Here is a 17,327-nt window from a genome sequence, read left to right on the forward strand (position 1 = left end):
TTCCACTCCATCGCTGTTGATGTCATGGGAGTGGCAGCCATCAACATTGCAGCCCACAGATTGAGCAGTCCCTAGGTTCTCTTTAATAGTTCCTGAGAGATCTCTAGAGCTAAAGATTGGTGCCACATCTTTCAGACAGTGTTGATGATCTCATTAGAAGTGATATTTCCACTGTGTTTAATGGGGTGGGGTTTTTTTTTTTGCTTCTTTCTGTCTCTTGGTGGTTCTTTTGAAAGCCTGTCTGTTCTGCTTCACTGTAGTTCTTAGACCTTTCCAATCCCCAGTCACTTTGGTGATGTCATCACCAACCTTTTTTGGAGACAGGCTTAAGGGGCTGATCTGGGGGGCCAGGGCAGACATGTCACTGACTTTCCCACCCATGCACCTTAGGTATATGACTTTGATCACATTGGGGTCAAGTATCGGCAGCATGTTGGAGGCATCTGGTGTTGGATGAGCACAGATTCCAGACGACCATAGAAAGTTTGCACTAAGGCTCCACCGAGCCCAAAGCCTTTTCCTTTTTTAATGGTTACTTGTGAAATGCACAATTTTAAAATTTTCATAACATCCACTTTATTGAAATTTGTAAATAAAGCATGTTTCTGGTTTTGTATTGAATAAATCTTTACCTAACCCAAATAAATATTTTGCTCTGTTTTCTTCTAAAAAATTAATACTTTTAGTTTCTTATATTTTTAGCTCGATGATTTAAGATAATCTTTATGTATGATGTAAAGTAAGGAACTAAACTTATTCTTAATGAATGTAACCAGCATCACTGATGGAAAAGGCTCCTTTCCCCATTGAATTGCTATGGCATCTTTGATAGAGAATTGATTAGAAATGAGAGGGTTTATTTTTGGACCTTTAGTTCTATTTCATTCATCTGTTTATCTCTTCTTTTGAGAGCACCACATTTTCTTGGTTACTTTAGGTTTATAGTAAATTTTGAAATTGGGAAATGCTAGTCTTCCAGTGCTGTTCTTTTTTTTCAAGATTACTTTAGCTATTCTAGGTCACTTGCTCTTTCAAATAAATAGGAATATCAGCTTGTTAATTCTGGTAAAAAGCTGACATATTTTGATAGACATTGTATTGAATTTATTGGTTAATTTCAGGGAGAATTACCATCTTAATAATATTGAGTCTTCCAGTCTGTGGAAATAGGCTGTCTTTTCATTTATTTAGAGCTTTTAAAATTTCTTCTAGCAGTGTTGTATAGTTTTCACAGTACAAGATTTGTAATTTTTTGTTAAACTTATTTTTTAATTTTTACTAAGCATTTTGTTTTTGATGCTATTATAAATAGAATCATTATTTTTAATATTTTTCATTGCTAGTATATAGTTTTTTTTGTAGATTAAGCTTATATCCTGCAACTGTACTGAAATTTTTATTCTAAGAATTTCTCATGAGTTCTTTACAATTTTCTTTATTCAGTGTCATGTTATCTATCAAAGGATAATTTTAATTCTTCCCTTCCAGTCTCAGTGCTGCTTATTTATTTATTTAGCCTAATTTCCCTGGCTAGAACAATACATTGTTTAATAGAAGTGGATAAGAGCAGACATACTTGCCTTGTTCCCAGTCTTTGAGAAGAAAAGCATTCATTCAGATTTTAACTATTAACTGTGTTTGTGGTAGGTTTTTGATAGCTATCTTTTATCAGTTTGAGGAAATTCTTTTTTTTACTGGTTTATTAAGATTTCCTATCATGAATAAATGATGGATGCCTTTTGTATGTCTATTGAAATCATTCTTTTTCCTTTTCAGTATTAATGTATGCTGTATTATATTAATTGGTATTCAAAAGTAAAATCAAACTTGCATTTCCGGAACAAATCCCACTTGATTGTGGTATATATTCCTCTTTATGTGTTACTTGATTTGGTTTGTACTGTCTTGTTGAGGATTTTGTGATGTATACCCATGAGCGATATTTACCAGTAGCTTTCTTGTCATATTATGTGTGTGGCTTTGGTGTCAGTTTAATATTAGCCTCTTAGGATTAGTTGGGAAGTGTTCCCTCTTTGTTTTCTGTAAGAGTTTGTGATTATATTACTTACTGTTTTAAATGTTTGGCAGAAGTTACTAATAAAGCTTTTTTTATGGGGAGATTTAAAAATTACTAATATAATTTCTTATTATTTATTCATCCTTTTTATCTTGTTTTCAGTCATTTTTGTCTTTCTCATAATTACTATGTTTTACTTCAGTTGTGAACATACAGTTGTTCATTATAGTATCACCTACAATCCTGTCAGTTTCTGTAGTCAATAGTAGTGTCTCCTCTTTTGATTCTGATTTGGTGATTTGTATCTTCGCTTTTTTTTTTCTCCTTTAGCTAGAGTTTTTCCATCTTTTTGATCTTCTCAAGACCCAGTATTTGGTTTCATTTTTCTGTTTTCTCTTTAATTGATCTTTTTATTCTGTTCTTTATTATCTTCTTTCTTTTTTTTTTTTTTTTTTTAGTTTCCTCCTTGGCTAATTTTTTTAGGATGATAAATTAATTGATTTGAGACTTTTCTAATACTACATATGCATTCAAAATTACAAATCCTGTAAATTTTGGTATGTGGTTTTTCATTTAGTTCAAATGTTTTCTGATTTCCTTTCCTGTTTCTCTCTTGACCTGGGTGTTATTTAGAAGTATGTTGTCATAATGTACAAGTGTTTGTAGATGTTGTTAATTTTCTTTTCTTGTTAATGCTAAATTCTGACTGTTGTGGTCAGAGAACATGCTTTGTATAATTTCTGTCATTTAAAAATAAAAGGTATCTTATCCCTTAGCATATGGTCTCTTCTGGAAAATGTTTCCTGTGCCCTAAGGAAGAATGTGCATTCTGCTGTTGGTGGGTCTGGTGTTTAATTAGGTCAATTTTGTTGATAGTGGTGTTCACATTTCCTGTATACTTTCTTATTTTATATGTAGTTTTTCTATTACTGAAAGTGCGTTATTGAAGTTCCTAACCTATGTTGAATTGTATACCTTAGTAACATTTTTTTTTGGTCTGGAGTTAACATAGCTACTCCAGCTGTCTTATGTATGTTGTGTCTTTTTCAGTAATAACCACTTTCAGTCTATTCGTGTCTTTGAATCTAGAGTGTCTCCATGGCAGCATGTAGGTGAATCTAGCTGTTTTACCTAGGTACATAGTCTCCCTTTAAGAGTATTTAATTGATTCACATTTAAAATATTATGTATGTGGTTAGATTTTCTTCTCCCTTTTTGCTATTTGTTTTCTACATATTGCATGTCTTTTGTCTTTTTGAAGTTATTTTCTTAGTGGTTGCTCAAGGCATTACAATATGTATCTTACCTACTTTAGATTATTAGTAGCTTAATTGTAGTAAAATGCAGATATCTAATATACATCCATTCTTTCCACCTTTTTTTGTGCTGTTATTGTTATATATGTTTATAAATGTTCTAGTCTCAGTAAAACAGTGGATGTTATTAATGTCATATTTGGTCTTACATCTTTTAAATGAATTAAGAGAGGAAAGGAGAAAATATATTTATAGCAGCTTAATATTAACTTAAATATTAACATTTCTAGTATTCCTTATTTTTTTCAGATGGGTTATTTCTGCCTTTTTTTCCCCCTATAGTAAAGCTCTGGTCCTTCACCTTGCCTTTTGGGCTCTTTGTAAGATTTATTACACCTTTTTATATAATAAGCTTAACCATACAACCTTAAAATTATTTCATGAAGTTATCTTTTAAATCTGTTAAGCAGAGAAAATAAAAAGGTACATGTTTACTGTCTTTTGTATTTACTGTATCATGACCTTTGCCATTGCTCCTTATTTCTTTATGTGGTGTTGACTTACCAACCTGATGTCACTTCATGTTGGCCTGATGAACTTCCTATGCTATTTCTCATCATGCTGCTGTACCAGTGAAGTCTCAGCCTTTTTAAATCTTGGAATTGTTTATTTCACTTTTATTTTTAAGGAAAATATTGCTGAGTGCAAAATTCTTGCTTGACAGGTGTTTTTTTTTTTTTTAATTCCTATTTAGCCATTTGCTGTGTCATTCCATTGCCTTCTGGCTTTTATTTCATGTGCTGAAAATTAAGCTATTACTCTTATTTGAGTTTCCTTATATACATTGAGTGATTTTTCTCTTGCTGTCAAGATTTTCTTTTTGACCTTGACTTTTAACAATTTAACCATGATGTCTCTCAATGTGGCTGTGCTTGTGATTATCCATGTAGAGTTTATTGAACTTTTAGGTACATAGATGAATGTTTTCATCAAAATTTGGAAGTTTTTTGCCATTATTTATTCAAATGATTTTTTTCTTCTTCTGGGACTCCTTTTATATGTACATTGGTATTCACAGGTCTGTTGAGGGTGTAGGGTTTTTATTTTTCCATTTTGTCTTCTTTCCATTATTCAGATTACAAAATCTCTATTAATCTGTCTTTAAGTTCTTTGATTCCTTTGCTTCCACTAGTTTCCATCTACTCTTGAGCCATTTTAGTGAGTTTTTAAATTCCTGGGTTTTCATGTGTTTTTTATAATAATTGATTTCTACTTATTGCTGTTGTCTTTTGATATGTCATTTCTTTTCTTTAAATGTGGTTCTCTTTAGTTATTTTAACATATTTCTAATAGCTGCTTTGAAGTCTTTGTCCACTAAGTCCAAAATAGAGACCCAGATTCTGTTGACCATTTTTCCCCTTTGTTTTTATATATTTTTAATATATTTATATATAGTCACTTTTTCCTGTTCCTTTTAATGTCTTGTAAATATTTTTTGATATGTGGACATCTCAGAGAATATGTTACAGCAGATCTATATTCTATTGGTTCTCCAGAAATGTGGTGGTTTTAGCTCTGTTTATTACCTTAGTGAATCATGGGGACTAATTCTGTGGAGTCTTTTGCTTTCTTCTCAGTTTTTGGTTCATTTTTAAAATCATGTTATTTTTAAGCCTAGGTCTTGTGAGTGGGTTAGCTTATTTTAGTGGTCAGCCACATGACTTTTTGGTTGCTTGTGCTTATTAACCTTGAGGCAGGAAGGCTTCCACTGTTTGCCAGTGGATCTGGCAGTTTCATAGTCCACTCTGGTTTTCACTGTGCATTCACAAGGCTTGTTGTTGAGCTGGGAACAAGTAACTCACTAAGGACCTCCCTGGGTCCTTTGAACCTTCAAAGGGAGCACAACCTTCTAGACCACCAGAATAAGTAGGGTCTTAGTATTGCCTGCTTTGTTTGTCTTAGTCAAAAGACCTTGTTAAATTTCTGATTGATGTTCCAGGTTATCTCTTGTTCCCCTAGTGTTAAGACCTTAGTCTGGTTGTGATTTTAGCCTCATTTCTTCGTTTGCCATTGACATCAGTGTGGTTTTTGACAGTGCTCTAAGGCATGGAATTACCCATCTTCCTTTTTCATACTGCTTCTATCCCATGAAGCCCTGGGAGTGAGAGGAGTGTGATGGTGCAACTCCAGACTAAACCTGCACAGGCTTCTTTGCTCTTACTGATAGTCAGTTGACTTTCTTGAGTTAAATGTTTCTCAATTTGTTATCTGCCTTTGGCCAATTTCTAGAAGCTTTAAGTGGTTGATTTGACACTTTTGTCCAGTTTTTTCTTTTTAGGAAGAGGATTTTCTGAGCTCCTTATTTTATCATTCAAGAAGTCCTGACTAAACAACACCTTAATAGCCACATACTGTATTCTATTTTATAGAAATATTTTATTTTAACTTTATATTGATTTGCTTGGGCTATCATAACAAAATACTGCAGGTTGGTTGGCTTAAACAACAGAAATTACTTTCCGACAGTTCTTGAGGCCAGAAGTTCAAGATTAAACTGCCAGTAGGTTTGTTTTCTGGTGATGGCTCTCTTCCTGGCTTGCAGATGGCTGCTTTCGCACTGAGTCTTCAACTTGGCCTTCAGTTTTTATTTTTCTTGTAAGGATACCAGACCTATCAGATTAGGGCCCTGCTCTTACGACCTCATTTAACCTTAATTACGTCCTTTGAGGCCCCCTCTCCAAGTACAGTCACATTTGGGGTTTGGGGTTTCATTGTATGAATTGGGAGAGATAGATTTCAGTCCATAACAAACTTCATGATTCTCAAAGCTTGCTACATATTATTTTCTGAAATACACTCCAGACTTCTTAAGTACTTCCATTGTGGATAGCGTCTCTACCTACATGATTATATGCAACCACAAAGGGATCATCAGCCTGGAGTTTGGGGAACACTCAAATTCCCTACCAAAGAATAAGTGGTTACTAATTTTCACTATTATAAACAACCCTGCAGTGAACAAATACTATTGTACACATGCATCTTTATCTCCTTTCCTTGTCCTGACATTGCTTAGAGACAGAATTTGAATTAAAATATATACTATATTGCCTTTCAGAAAATTTTAACACTTCACCAAGTATGGGAAAGAAGGCAGTTTTCAATTGTATGCTATCCTAAGGTTACAATGTTTGCATTCCAGTCATACATACTGTGAAGGTCTTGTATGCTGCTCTTTGCTAGTAAATACTTGCATCTCATTTTAACATTTTAAAGCTTTTTTTATTCCATGTTCTACAGAAAGATCCAGTGTCAAGTGGTAGAAATAAAAATAGTTTCTACAAAAATGGTTTTTAGTTGTATAATAGTGTTGTAATTGATACTACTTCAGTGTTTGGATGAAAGTCTTATCTCATTTCAATGCCATCTTGGTTGTGTGTGAAAGGTTGTCATTTGAAAGAACTGCTGGGATGTGTTTTTGTTTGGTTCTCAGAAAGTTAAAGTGCTTAGGTAAATGCTACAGAGAACGCATTGTGGTTCAAGGACAAACTTTCTCATGCTTGGTGGTATGTTAGGAAGGTAGGAAATGCCATTGGATGTCTTAGGCTGAGGCTTAAGTAAACTTTCTCCTAATTGAAAGTATACTTTCATAAGTATTTGTGTACTAGACAAAGTTTTGAAATAAATTGCTTTAAAATGTTTTATAACTCTGAAGTTCTAATGAAATATTTTGAATGCAAGAGTATATCTCTTTTTATATAACCCCTACATAAGTTAGAGGTTGTACTGTATAGTAAATGTGACAGAAAGATTAATTTCTTTTCTATTCATTCTGTTCCATTAAATGAGCCATGAAAAGTGTTCCAAAATTTGAGCCTGTGCTTCACATTATTCTTACTAACATTAACAGTGCTACTTTTAAAGCTACTCTAACCAGGTTTCTCCTTGTTCAAAGGTACTGTGCAGGGAATTAAATTGTAAAGCTCACATTGCACAATGTAAAAGTATAGTGAAATCAACAAAGACCTTGATGATATAGCTAGCATTCTCTTGCCAAGGCAAAATAATTTTAAAAAATAATGCTGGGTTTGAAATAATATTTGAGATTTTTTCCTTCCTAGAAACGGCGACTTGAACATAGTAAAAATGTAAATTCAGAAAAGCTAAGAGCTCCTGTTATATGTGTACTTGGACATGTGGACACAGGGAAGACAAAAATTCTAGATAAGGTAAGAAAATACTGCTATGCATTGATGTAACTTTGTAAATAAATGATACCTTATAAAAGGCTAATACAAACTGTAGCACTTACATGCAATTCTCCTTACAGTAAATAAGTTACTACTTTCTTACTACTTTTGCTTCTTTTTGCATTTTGAAATACAAATCTCAATCTGCTGTCTTATCTCAGCTCCGTCACACACATGTACAAGATGGTGAAGCAGGTGGTATCACACAGCAAATTGGTGCCACCAATGTTCCCCTTGAAGCTATTAATGAACAGACTAAGATGATTAAAAATGTAAGTATACTGTATTTCATGTGTTTTAATACCCTAAAAAGATATACATTATTTTAAACATAAGAAAACCAGAATAGTGTAACAGACATATGTTCAGCATTCATAATTAACATATATGCCATTTTGCCCTATTTTGCTTCAGATCTTTCTTTAAGCAGTGAAGCATTAGATATTGCAGGACCCTTCATAGTGCATTTTCTTCCCTCTTGCGCCAAGAGGTCATCGGTCTTCTGAAGTTAGAGTATATTCTTCTCCTTGTTTTAACACTTTTCCGTAGATCTCCATGTTTTAAAATTGAGTTCCTTCCTTCACTCCTTTTTCCTTCTATCAGGTTAATTATATGTATTTTTATCTAATTTTCTGTGTTCTAGAGATGTTCCATTTATCCTAACTGCAACACAAAGAAAATCACGTAAGATTAATGTAAAGCTTTATGAATCATTATGATTAATGCCGGCACCCTTTGTGTCATCCACATTAAGGGAGGGAACCCTGCCGGTTCCCTCAGAAGCAGTCTGCCCCTCTCTAATCAAAGCCTTCTTCTACTCAGGAACAACTTATAACGTGATCTCTATCTTTTATTGTGTTATTATGTTAGTGGTTGCAAAATGTTGATATTCAAATCCCCTTATCCATCTTTAATCTGCAGTTTTGTTGCTGTGATTGGGGAAAGGCAGAATAAACATCTGATCTTTTATCTTTATTTACTAGATTTTAAGATAGTGGCCAATTTGGCTTGGTTTTGTAGTATTATAAACTCTTGAATTGAAGTGTATTTACTGGGTTTTAATCTATTTTAGTTATATTGAACTGAGATAGTCTTATCTTAGACCTGTGGTTGGCTCCTCAGTCTTTTTTGACACAGGAATTCTGGTTGTCTTACTGGTCTTTTGTCGCATCCAGGCTGTTCGGTATAACAGGATGTTCTGGGCTTCTCTTATGTAGAATGTGGCCCGGATCTGGAACTGGGCCTTGCAAAAAATCCCCCAGTTCTACTGTCACAGCAGGTCACACATAGCTCCCTTTGTTCCTATTATCTTGGTTCTGTATGTAGAAAAGATCTGTGAGCCTGTCTCTCTAGTTTTTGTTTTGTGTACTTGTGTTTTATGAAGCTTGTTTACTGGTCTACTCCTAGGGAAGAAATAATGGCAATAATATTCCTTGAGTTTTTTGAATATTGAAGAGTTAACTTGTGGCCTTCATTCTGGAAAGTCAGTTGACTACACATAAAATGCTTGGTTCATATTTTATTTCCTTAAGTATCTTAAATTACTGCAATTTCTTCTCATATAGAATATTGCCTTTCAGGTTTGATCACAAGCAGGCTTTCATCTTCTTAAAAGTAATACAGTCTTTTTTCATGTCCATATTGGTTTTTCTGGGTCAGTTTTCCAGTTTAGTGGTCTTCCATTTAAGAATGTAGTTTAAAATCTTTATTTTAGGACAGTTTTCTTGAATTGCAGTTTTTCAAATTTTTAATTTAAAATTTATTATGGTTGTATTTTATTTGTTATTTCTATGTCATTGGGGAGTTTATTTCACCAGTTGTCAAAATACAATTAATAGCTTACTCCACCAGTTACCAGAACTTGAAACCTGGTGTTATTTTAGAACATAGTTAAAGAGCATGATTTTTATTTACTTTTTTTAATTTTTAGAGAGAGGGGAACAGAGGGATAAAGAGAGGAAGAGAAACATCAGTGTGTGGTTGCCTCTCATGTACCCCTTACTGGGGACCTGGCCTGTAACCCAGGCATGTGCCCTGACTGGAAATCGAACTGGTGACCCTTGGGTTAGCTTGCAAACCCAAGACCCTTTGGTTTGTTTGCAGACTGGCACTCAATCCACTGAGCCACACCAGCTAGGGCTAAAGAGCTTGATTTTTATTAAACCTGTATTGAAGTCAAAGTTCTTATGGGTATTCTTTATATGACTATTATAAGGGTTTGTATTCCAGACACTGAAGTGGAAATAATTATGGCACTTAGTGAATATTAATTTAGGATTATCAGGATGCAAATTCGAGTACTTTCTAACTAGAGTGGGAGGAAGGATTTTGAAAAAAATCATTTGAAGATTGTCAAAAAATACAGATAAATAGTAAAGGAAAAAATTGTGTGTGTGTGTGTGTGAGAGAGAGAGAGAGAGAGAGAGAGAGAGAGAGAGAGAGAGAGAGAGAAATCTGTAAATCTGTTGGTTGGTGCTACTCTTGAATAGCATTGTCTTCAAGGACAATGTCCCTATCAAGCCTATTGTAATGTTTTCATTCATTTATGTACTTTTATCCAGAAAATTAGATGTTTATAATGTGATTTGAATAAAGCAGAATATGAATTTATTCTTTACTATTTAGATTGATGTGGTAAATTTTCTTTAAAACATACATGGGATATTTTTCAGAGTTTAGAATTGTTTATAAAATTGGACCAGAGACATTTTCCATATTTTGAGAACCTCTTCTTACGTGTCAGCTTTTTATAGTCACTCTCATCTGACCACTCTGTCATTTATTACTAATACTCAGCTCAAATTTAGACTATACCATAGTTTTATGACTTTAACAAAGGGAATTATTTTCTTATTTCAGTTTTTTCTGCAAAATTCCTTTTGATATTAACAAAGATATGAACTGTTGTGCTTTGCTGGTTGACTCACTATTTTCAGAATAGTTCATTTAGAAAAGGAAAGGATGATAGTTTAGAGTTTTCATGGCAGAATAATTGTTTTGTAAAGAAGCTTTTATTGTTTTGGCTCTCTTAAGTGCTCCACTTTTCACCTTTTCTAGTTCGACAGAGAGAATGTACGTATTCCAGGAATGCTGATTATTGATACTCCTGGGCATGAGTCTTTCAGGTAAGAGCAAATTGAGTCTTTTGTCATCAAGCAAACTGCTTGAAACCAGTGAGTCTAAAAGTCCAGTCATGGAGGTCTGATTAGTCCTTAATCTTTGTGGTTATCTGTGATGAATGCAGTCCTTCTCTCCGCTTTAATGATTTAGTAGTATTTTATTTGGGTACTTGTTTTTAATAGAGATAAGTCTTTTCTACTTAGAAGAACAGATCTTAGTATATATACCTGGTCTGTCTCCTGTGAAACCCATTACAGATGGAATTTTATCCAGTTGCCTCTTGGCCACGTTCCTCAGCTCAAAAAAGTTGGTTGAAATTGGCAGAAATGTAGGAGTTACTTCTAGAACTAACTCATTCCAGCTGATGTTAGTTCACTGTCAGATAAGTATTTGGCGAGTGAATGGCTAATGAATTATGCTTGAATTTAATGTATGTACTTCATTTTCTTTTTTGTTTAGGTTTTACAAAGAAATTAAAATTTTAAATTTCTTTAACTTAAAGTTAATTTAAAGATTTCTACTCATGAATCTTTTCCTTCTTTTCAACAGTAATCTGAGAAACAGAGGAAGCTCTCTTTGTGATATTGCCATTTTAGTTGTTGATATTATGCACGGTTTGGAGCCTCAGACAATTGAATCTATCAACCTTCTGAAATCCAAAAAGTGTCCCTTTGTCGTTGCACTCAATAAGGTAAGCTCTCCTTCTGAAAAAGTAAATTGTGAAAACATGCTTCTTAATTTTTTGTGATTAAAAAACTATATCCCAGAATAATTTTCATATAAGAATATACTCACGCTAAGTTTAATGTAGTTTGACAACTTTGTACATGTGCCTGAGCACCACCATTCAGAGTGTAGAACATCTCTTCCCAGAATGTTCCCTCATATTCTTTTATAGTCTGCCACCTTCTCCAACCCCAAACAGGAACTGATCTTTCTGTCACTATAGACTAGATTTGCCTGTTTTATAATTTCATGTTAAAGGAATTGTACAGTGTGTGTAATCAGTCTGCCATTTTTCACTACTCGTGTTGTTACAGAATTATCCATGTGTTGTATATATCATAGGTTGTTCCTTTTTATTGCTGAGCATATTTCATGATCTGAATAATACCACACTTTATTTACCTGTTGAAGGATATTTGGATTGATTCTAATTTTAGCTTAATTATTAATGAAGCAGCTGTGTACACAAGTCTTTGTGTAGACATTTGTTTTTATTTACTTTGAGTTAAATACTTAGGAATAGAATTGCTGGGTCATATGGAATGTGTATATTCATCATTGGGAGAAGATGACACATTTTCCCAAAGGGATTGTACCAGCCATTTTACATTTTAACCTGAGTTGTGTAAGAGTTCCAATTTCTGCACACTCTTCCTAAGTTGTAGCCATTCTAGTAAGTGTATAGTACTAAATTATTTTGGTTTAATTTAATTTCCATGTTGACTTATTAGCATCAAACATCTTTTTATATACTTAACTTGACATCTCTCTAACTTTGTGAAGTATATGTTTAAAATCCTTTGCTTGTTTTTTATCAGACTGTTGTTTTGGTGTTGAATTTTGTCTCTATAAGTCTTATGTATATTACAGATAAACTTTTGTAGTTGAGGATTCGGCTTTTCATTTATGATGTGTTTTGAAGAATTGAGATTTCTAATTTAGACAAATTCTGGCTTATGAGAAATTTTCTTATAGTTTGTGTTTCTTGTGTTCTATACAAGTAGTCTTTTTTCCACCCCAGGTTTGTGAAAATTTTCTCTAGTGTTTCTAGATACCTGAGGTTAGATATGTGATGTTTTTAGTTAATTTTGGTGCATTGTATAAGGTAAGGTTCAAAGTTTACTTTTTTCCATATGATTATCCACTTGAAACCCCTTCGTTGGAAAAATTATACTTCCTCATTGAATCTTTGTTGAAAATTAGTTATGCGTATGTTTATTGACCTATGTGTCCATGCTTATGCCACTGTTGTCCTGCCTCGATTATTGCATTTTCAGGGTAATATCTTGACAGCAGGTGGTGGTAAGTTCTTTAACTTTTTGTTTCTCAAATTATTTTGGTTACCTCAGGGTCCTTGAATTTCCAAAGTCTACAATCAGCTTCATAGTTTCTACAAAAAGTTTTCTGGGATTTTGATTGGGATTTTATTTAATCTGTAGGTAAATTCTGGGAGAATTGACATTTTAACAAGATTGAGTCTTCTGATCAATGAGTATGATATCTTTTCACTTACTTAGATCTTTATTTTTTGGCAATATTTTATAGCCCCATTGTCCATGTGATGGAGATACTTTTCTAAATTTATTCATAGTATTTCATGGTTTTGATGCTATTGTAAATAGCATTTAAAAATTTTGGATTTCTGATTATCACTTTTATATAGAAATACAGTTGATTTTTATATATTGACTTTTTATCTGTGACCTTGTTAAATTCACTGATCAGACCTAATAGCTTCTTTTGTAAATCATGTGGGATTTTCTGTGTACATGATTATGTTATGTGCAAATAAAGGCTGTTACACTTTTCCTTATCTGTATGCTTTGTAAATTTTTTTCATTACTGCACTAACTAGAACAATGTTCAATAGAAGTGATGATGGACATCTTTTCTCTTTCTGCTCTTAGGGGGAAAATGCTCGGTTTTCAGTGTCAGTTGTAGGATGTTTTATAAATGCACTTTATTATTAAGTTGAGGATTTTTCCTTCTATTCCTAGGTTGCTTTAGAGTGTTCATTATTATTTTTAATCCTCACCTGATGATGTGTTTACTGATTTGAGAGAGAGAGAGAGGGAGGGAGGAAGGGGTGGAGGGTAGAGAGGGAGAGAGAGAAACACCAACATGAGAGAGAAACATTGATCAGTTGCCTCCAGTATGTCCCCTGACCAGGGATTGAACCCATAGCCTTTTGGTGTATGCAGTGGTGTTCCAACCAACTGAGCCACCCAGGCAGGGCACGTTGTGTGTGTGGTTTTTTCCTTTTAAGTCATGAATGAGTGTTGATTTTCGTCAGATGCTTGTTTTGTGTCTTGAGGTGTTCATGTGGCTTTTCTCCTTTATTCTGTAATAACATGAGCCACTGTTGAGTTTTTGGCTTTCCTTTTTATTGTTAAGACTGGGATTTTTAGAGCAGTGTAAGATTCACAGCAGAATTGAGAGCAAGGCATAAAGTTTTCCCATAGAGTTCTGCCTCCACACATTCATGGCTTCCCCATTATCAGTATCCCTCAGCAGACTTGGTATGCTTGGTGTAGTTGATGAACCTGCATCGGCACACCATAATCCCCAAAGTCCATAGGTTACATTAGGGTTCACTCTTGTACCTTCTGTGTGTTTGGACAAATGTATATGACATATCCATCATTATAGTATCACACAGAGTAGTGTCACTTCTCTAAAACCCCTCTGTGCTCTATCTGTTCCCTCCTCCCATTCCCTGGCAACCACAGATCATTTTGCTGTCTACATAGTTTTGCCTTTTCCAGAATGTCTTATAGTTAGAATCTTACAGTGTGTAGCCTTTTCTGGTTGGCTTCTTTCACTTAGTAATATGCATTAAAGTTTCATCTCTGTCTTTTCATGGCTCAATAGCGCATTTCATTTTAGTGCTGAATAATGCCCCATTGTCTGGGTGCACCACAACAGTTTAACCATTCACGCACTGAGGGTTGTTTCCAGGTTTTGGCAAAGCTGTTGTAAACATTGTGTGCAGGTTTTTGTGTGGATAAGTTCTTAATTCTTCTGCTAAGGAATGTGATGGCAGGAGCCTGTGGTAAGAGTGTTAAGTTTTATTAAGAAACTGCCAAATTGTCTTTCAAAGTGGCTGTACCATTTTGTGTTCCGATCATCTGTGAAAGAAATTTCATGTTGTTCTACATCCTCACCAGCATTTGCTTTTGTGTTTTGGATTTGGCTATTCTGATAAGTGTGGAGTGTTATCTCATTGTTTTAATTTGTGTTTCCCTGGTAACATAGGATGTGAAATATCTTTTAATGTGCTTATTTGCCCTCTGTATATCTTTGGTGAGGTGTCTGTTAATCTCTTTGTCATTTTTTAATTTGGATTCTTGTTTTCTTGTTGAGTTTTAAGAGTTCTTCATATATTTTGGATACTAGTTCTTTATCAGATATGTATTTTTAAATATTTTCTCCCAGTGTGTGGTTTGTCTTGACTCACCTTGACTTTCACAGAGCAGAAGTTTTTAAATTTAATGAAAGTGGAGCTTATCAGTTCTGTGTTCTGTATTTTACATTTGGTCTGTAATCCATTCTGAGTTAATTTTTGTGAAGGGTGTAAAGTCTGTGTATCTTGGCATGTGGATGTCAGCTTTATCCAGCACAGATTGCTGCCAACTATTGATATTTTCAATGTTAAGCTAGCAACCTTGCACTACTGGAATAAACCTTGGTCATAATTAGTATACTTGATCGTGCTATATTTTTTCGTGTATTGCTAGGTTTGACTTGCTAATTTTTATTGCAGATTCTTGTGTTTATGAGGCATTTGGGTATGTAGTTTTCTTATATACCTTATGACTGGTTTTGATATCTGAGCAATGATGGCCTCATAATAGGAGTTAAGTATTTCCTCCATTTTCTAAAGGAGTAATATAGAAATATTACTTCTTCCTTAAGTGGTTTGTTAAATTCATCAGTAGACTCCACATCAGCTTGGAATTTCTTAAGTGGGTGTAGGTTATTTTAGTTTTTCATTTTTCTGTTGTAAGTAGAGAAATTAGTATTTCAGAGAACCAGTTTTTTATTTTATTGATATTCTTTATTATTTATTATTGTTGGTTATTGATGTCCAATGTTAATTATGTTATATCCTTCTTTCTGCTTTCTTCTTTTTCCAATTTCTTAAGGTGGAAGCTTTAGATCATTGGTTTCATATTTTTTCCCCTAATATAATAAGCATTTAAAGCAGGGGTATTAAACTCATTTTCACTGGGGGCCAATCAGCTTCGCAGTTGCCTTCAAAGGGCCAAAAGTAATTTTAGGACTGTGTAAATGTAACTACTGCTTAATAGTTAAGTGAGAGCTCAGTGCTGCTGCCAGGTAGAAACAAGGTGCCAGGCCGGGTAAAACACGGTGGAGGGCAGCATTCGGCCCACGGGCCTTGGTTTTGCCACCTGTGTTTTAAAGGCATGCTTAGTGTACTACTGTTAAGAGTACTGCATAGACAGGTTTCGTTGTTATTATCATTTAGATCAAAATATTTTCTGAATATTTTCACTTGATGTAGAATTCTAGGTTTAAAAGATATTTTTACGTTATCATCTTGCTTTTTGGCTTTATCTCTAGTCATTCTTTGTTCTCCTGTATGTAATGTATTGGGTTGGCCAAAACAAGCATATGGAGAAAAAAAAGGATGAAAGAGGAAAAGAAAGAAACTTAAAGTCAGTTATGGGACAATATTAAGAGAAGTAATTCAGGTTCTAAAAAAATCCTAGAATTCTGTCAAACAATTAAAAGAAAATGAGAAAAGAGAGCAAAAAAATAAATGAAGAGATAATGACCAAGAATATTTAAAAACTTGATTAGAAATCCCCAAATCTAAAAAATATCAAAGTAGAGTAAACATAAAACTATGACATAATCTCATTGATGAAACCCTTTAAAAAGTCTTAAAAGCAACCAAAGGGGAAAAAAATGGGTTGGCCAAAAAGTTCCTTTTTTTTTCCCATAACATGGCTGTAGTAGCTCTTAGTTCTCTTTAACTTCATTCAAAACAATTGTTAGATTGAATTGTGACAGCTGGCATATCATCATGCATTAAAAAAGTAACTTACCAAAATTGGTGAGTTTTTGTATAGCCATTGTAACATTGAAGATGGAAGAAGATAACATTTTCAGCATATTATGTTTTACTATTCAAGAAAGGTAAAAACACAAAAGATTTGTGCAGTGTATGGAGAAGATGCTGTGACTGATCAAGTGGATCAGGAGGGGTTTGCAGAATTTCTTGCTGGACAGTGCTGCATGGTTGGGTAGACCAGTTGAAGTTAATGGCGATGGACTCGCAACATTAATTGAGAAGATTCAACATTATATTGTGTGGGAGATAGCTGACATACTCAAAATATCTAAATCAATAAAGTTTGTTGGTGAAAATGAAAAATATGTCTTTTATGGAAAAAACTAAACGGACTTTTTGGACAACCCAGTACATGAGGAATTTTCTGGAGATTTTACTCTTAATTAAATTCTCGAATATTATGAATGTTTTAGAGATGTTTTTTATGAAAAAACTTTTCCAGATTGATAGGCTGTATGATTGGAAAAAAAGTCCGGACTCTGATGTGGCTGCCACTTTAAAGAAGCAGAAGAAGAATACAAAAGATGAATTTGAGGAGCGAGCAAAGGCTATTATAGTGGAATTTGCACAGCAGGTAAGAAAGCTGTCCCTTCTTTACGAAGAGCCTGTATCATTGAAAAGTTTTTCTTTCATTACATTGTCTTTATAATAAAGTTACACTTTTACTGTCGTTGGTTCTGTTCCCCTATTAATGGCAATTCGTGTTTTTCATTATTTTCCCTTATTTTCTTTTGTAAATCAGAAAGGTGATATTTCAAAGATCTCTCTTTATAGTTTGAATATTTAAATTTGGAAAAAATGAGTTGGGAAAACACTACTTTTCTGTTAACATAATTAATGCCTTCAGGATATAGATGATC

The 17,327-nt window shown here is 33.9% G+C and overlaps 1 protein-coding gene across 2 annotated transcripts in view; it reads left to right on the forward strand.

Moving 5' to 3' along the window:
• EIF5B (eukaryotic translation initiation factor 5B) overlaps positions 1–17,327 on the forward strand; it is a 63,624-nt gene that overhangs the window by 35,348 nt on the left and 10,949 nt on the right. For both annotated transcript variants that reach the window (XM_037141107.2, XM_037141108.2), the window contains exons 11-15: positions 7,395–7,502; positions 7,685–7,795; positions 10,581–10,648; positions 11,193–11,334; positions 16,910–17,041. In XM_037141107.2, the coding sequence (XP_036997002.2) occupies positions 7,395–7,502; positions 7,685–7,795; positions 10,581–10,648; positions 11,193–11,334; positions 16,910–17,041 (561 nt within the window). The remainder of the gene's footprint in view (positions 1–7,394; positions 7,503–7,684; positions 7,796–10,580; positions 10,649–11,192; positions 11,335–16,909; positions 17,042–17,327) is intronic.

The sequence above is a fragment of the Artibeus jamaicensis genome, unplaced genomic scaffold, assembly GCF_021234435.1.
Source record: "Artibeus jamaicensis isolate MK-2021 breed Jamaican fruit bat unplaced genomic scaffold, CSHL_Jam_final contig_384, whole genome shotgun sequence".
Classification (NCBI taxonomy): domain Eukaryota; kingdom Metazoa; phylum Chordata; class Mammalia; order Chiroptera; family Phyllostomidae; genus Artibeus; species Artibeus jamaicensis.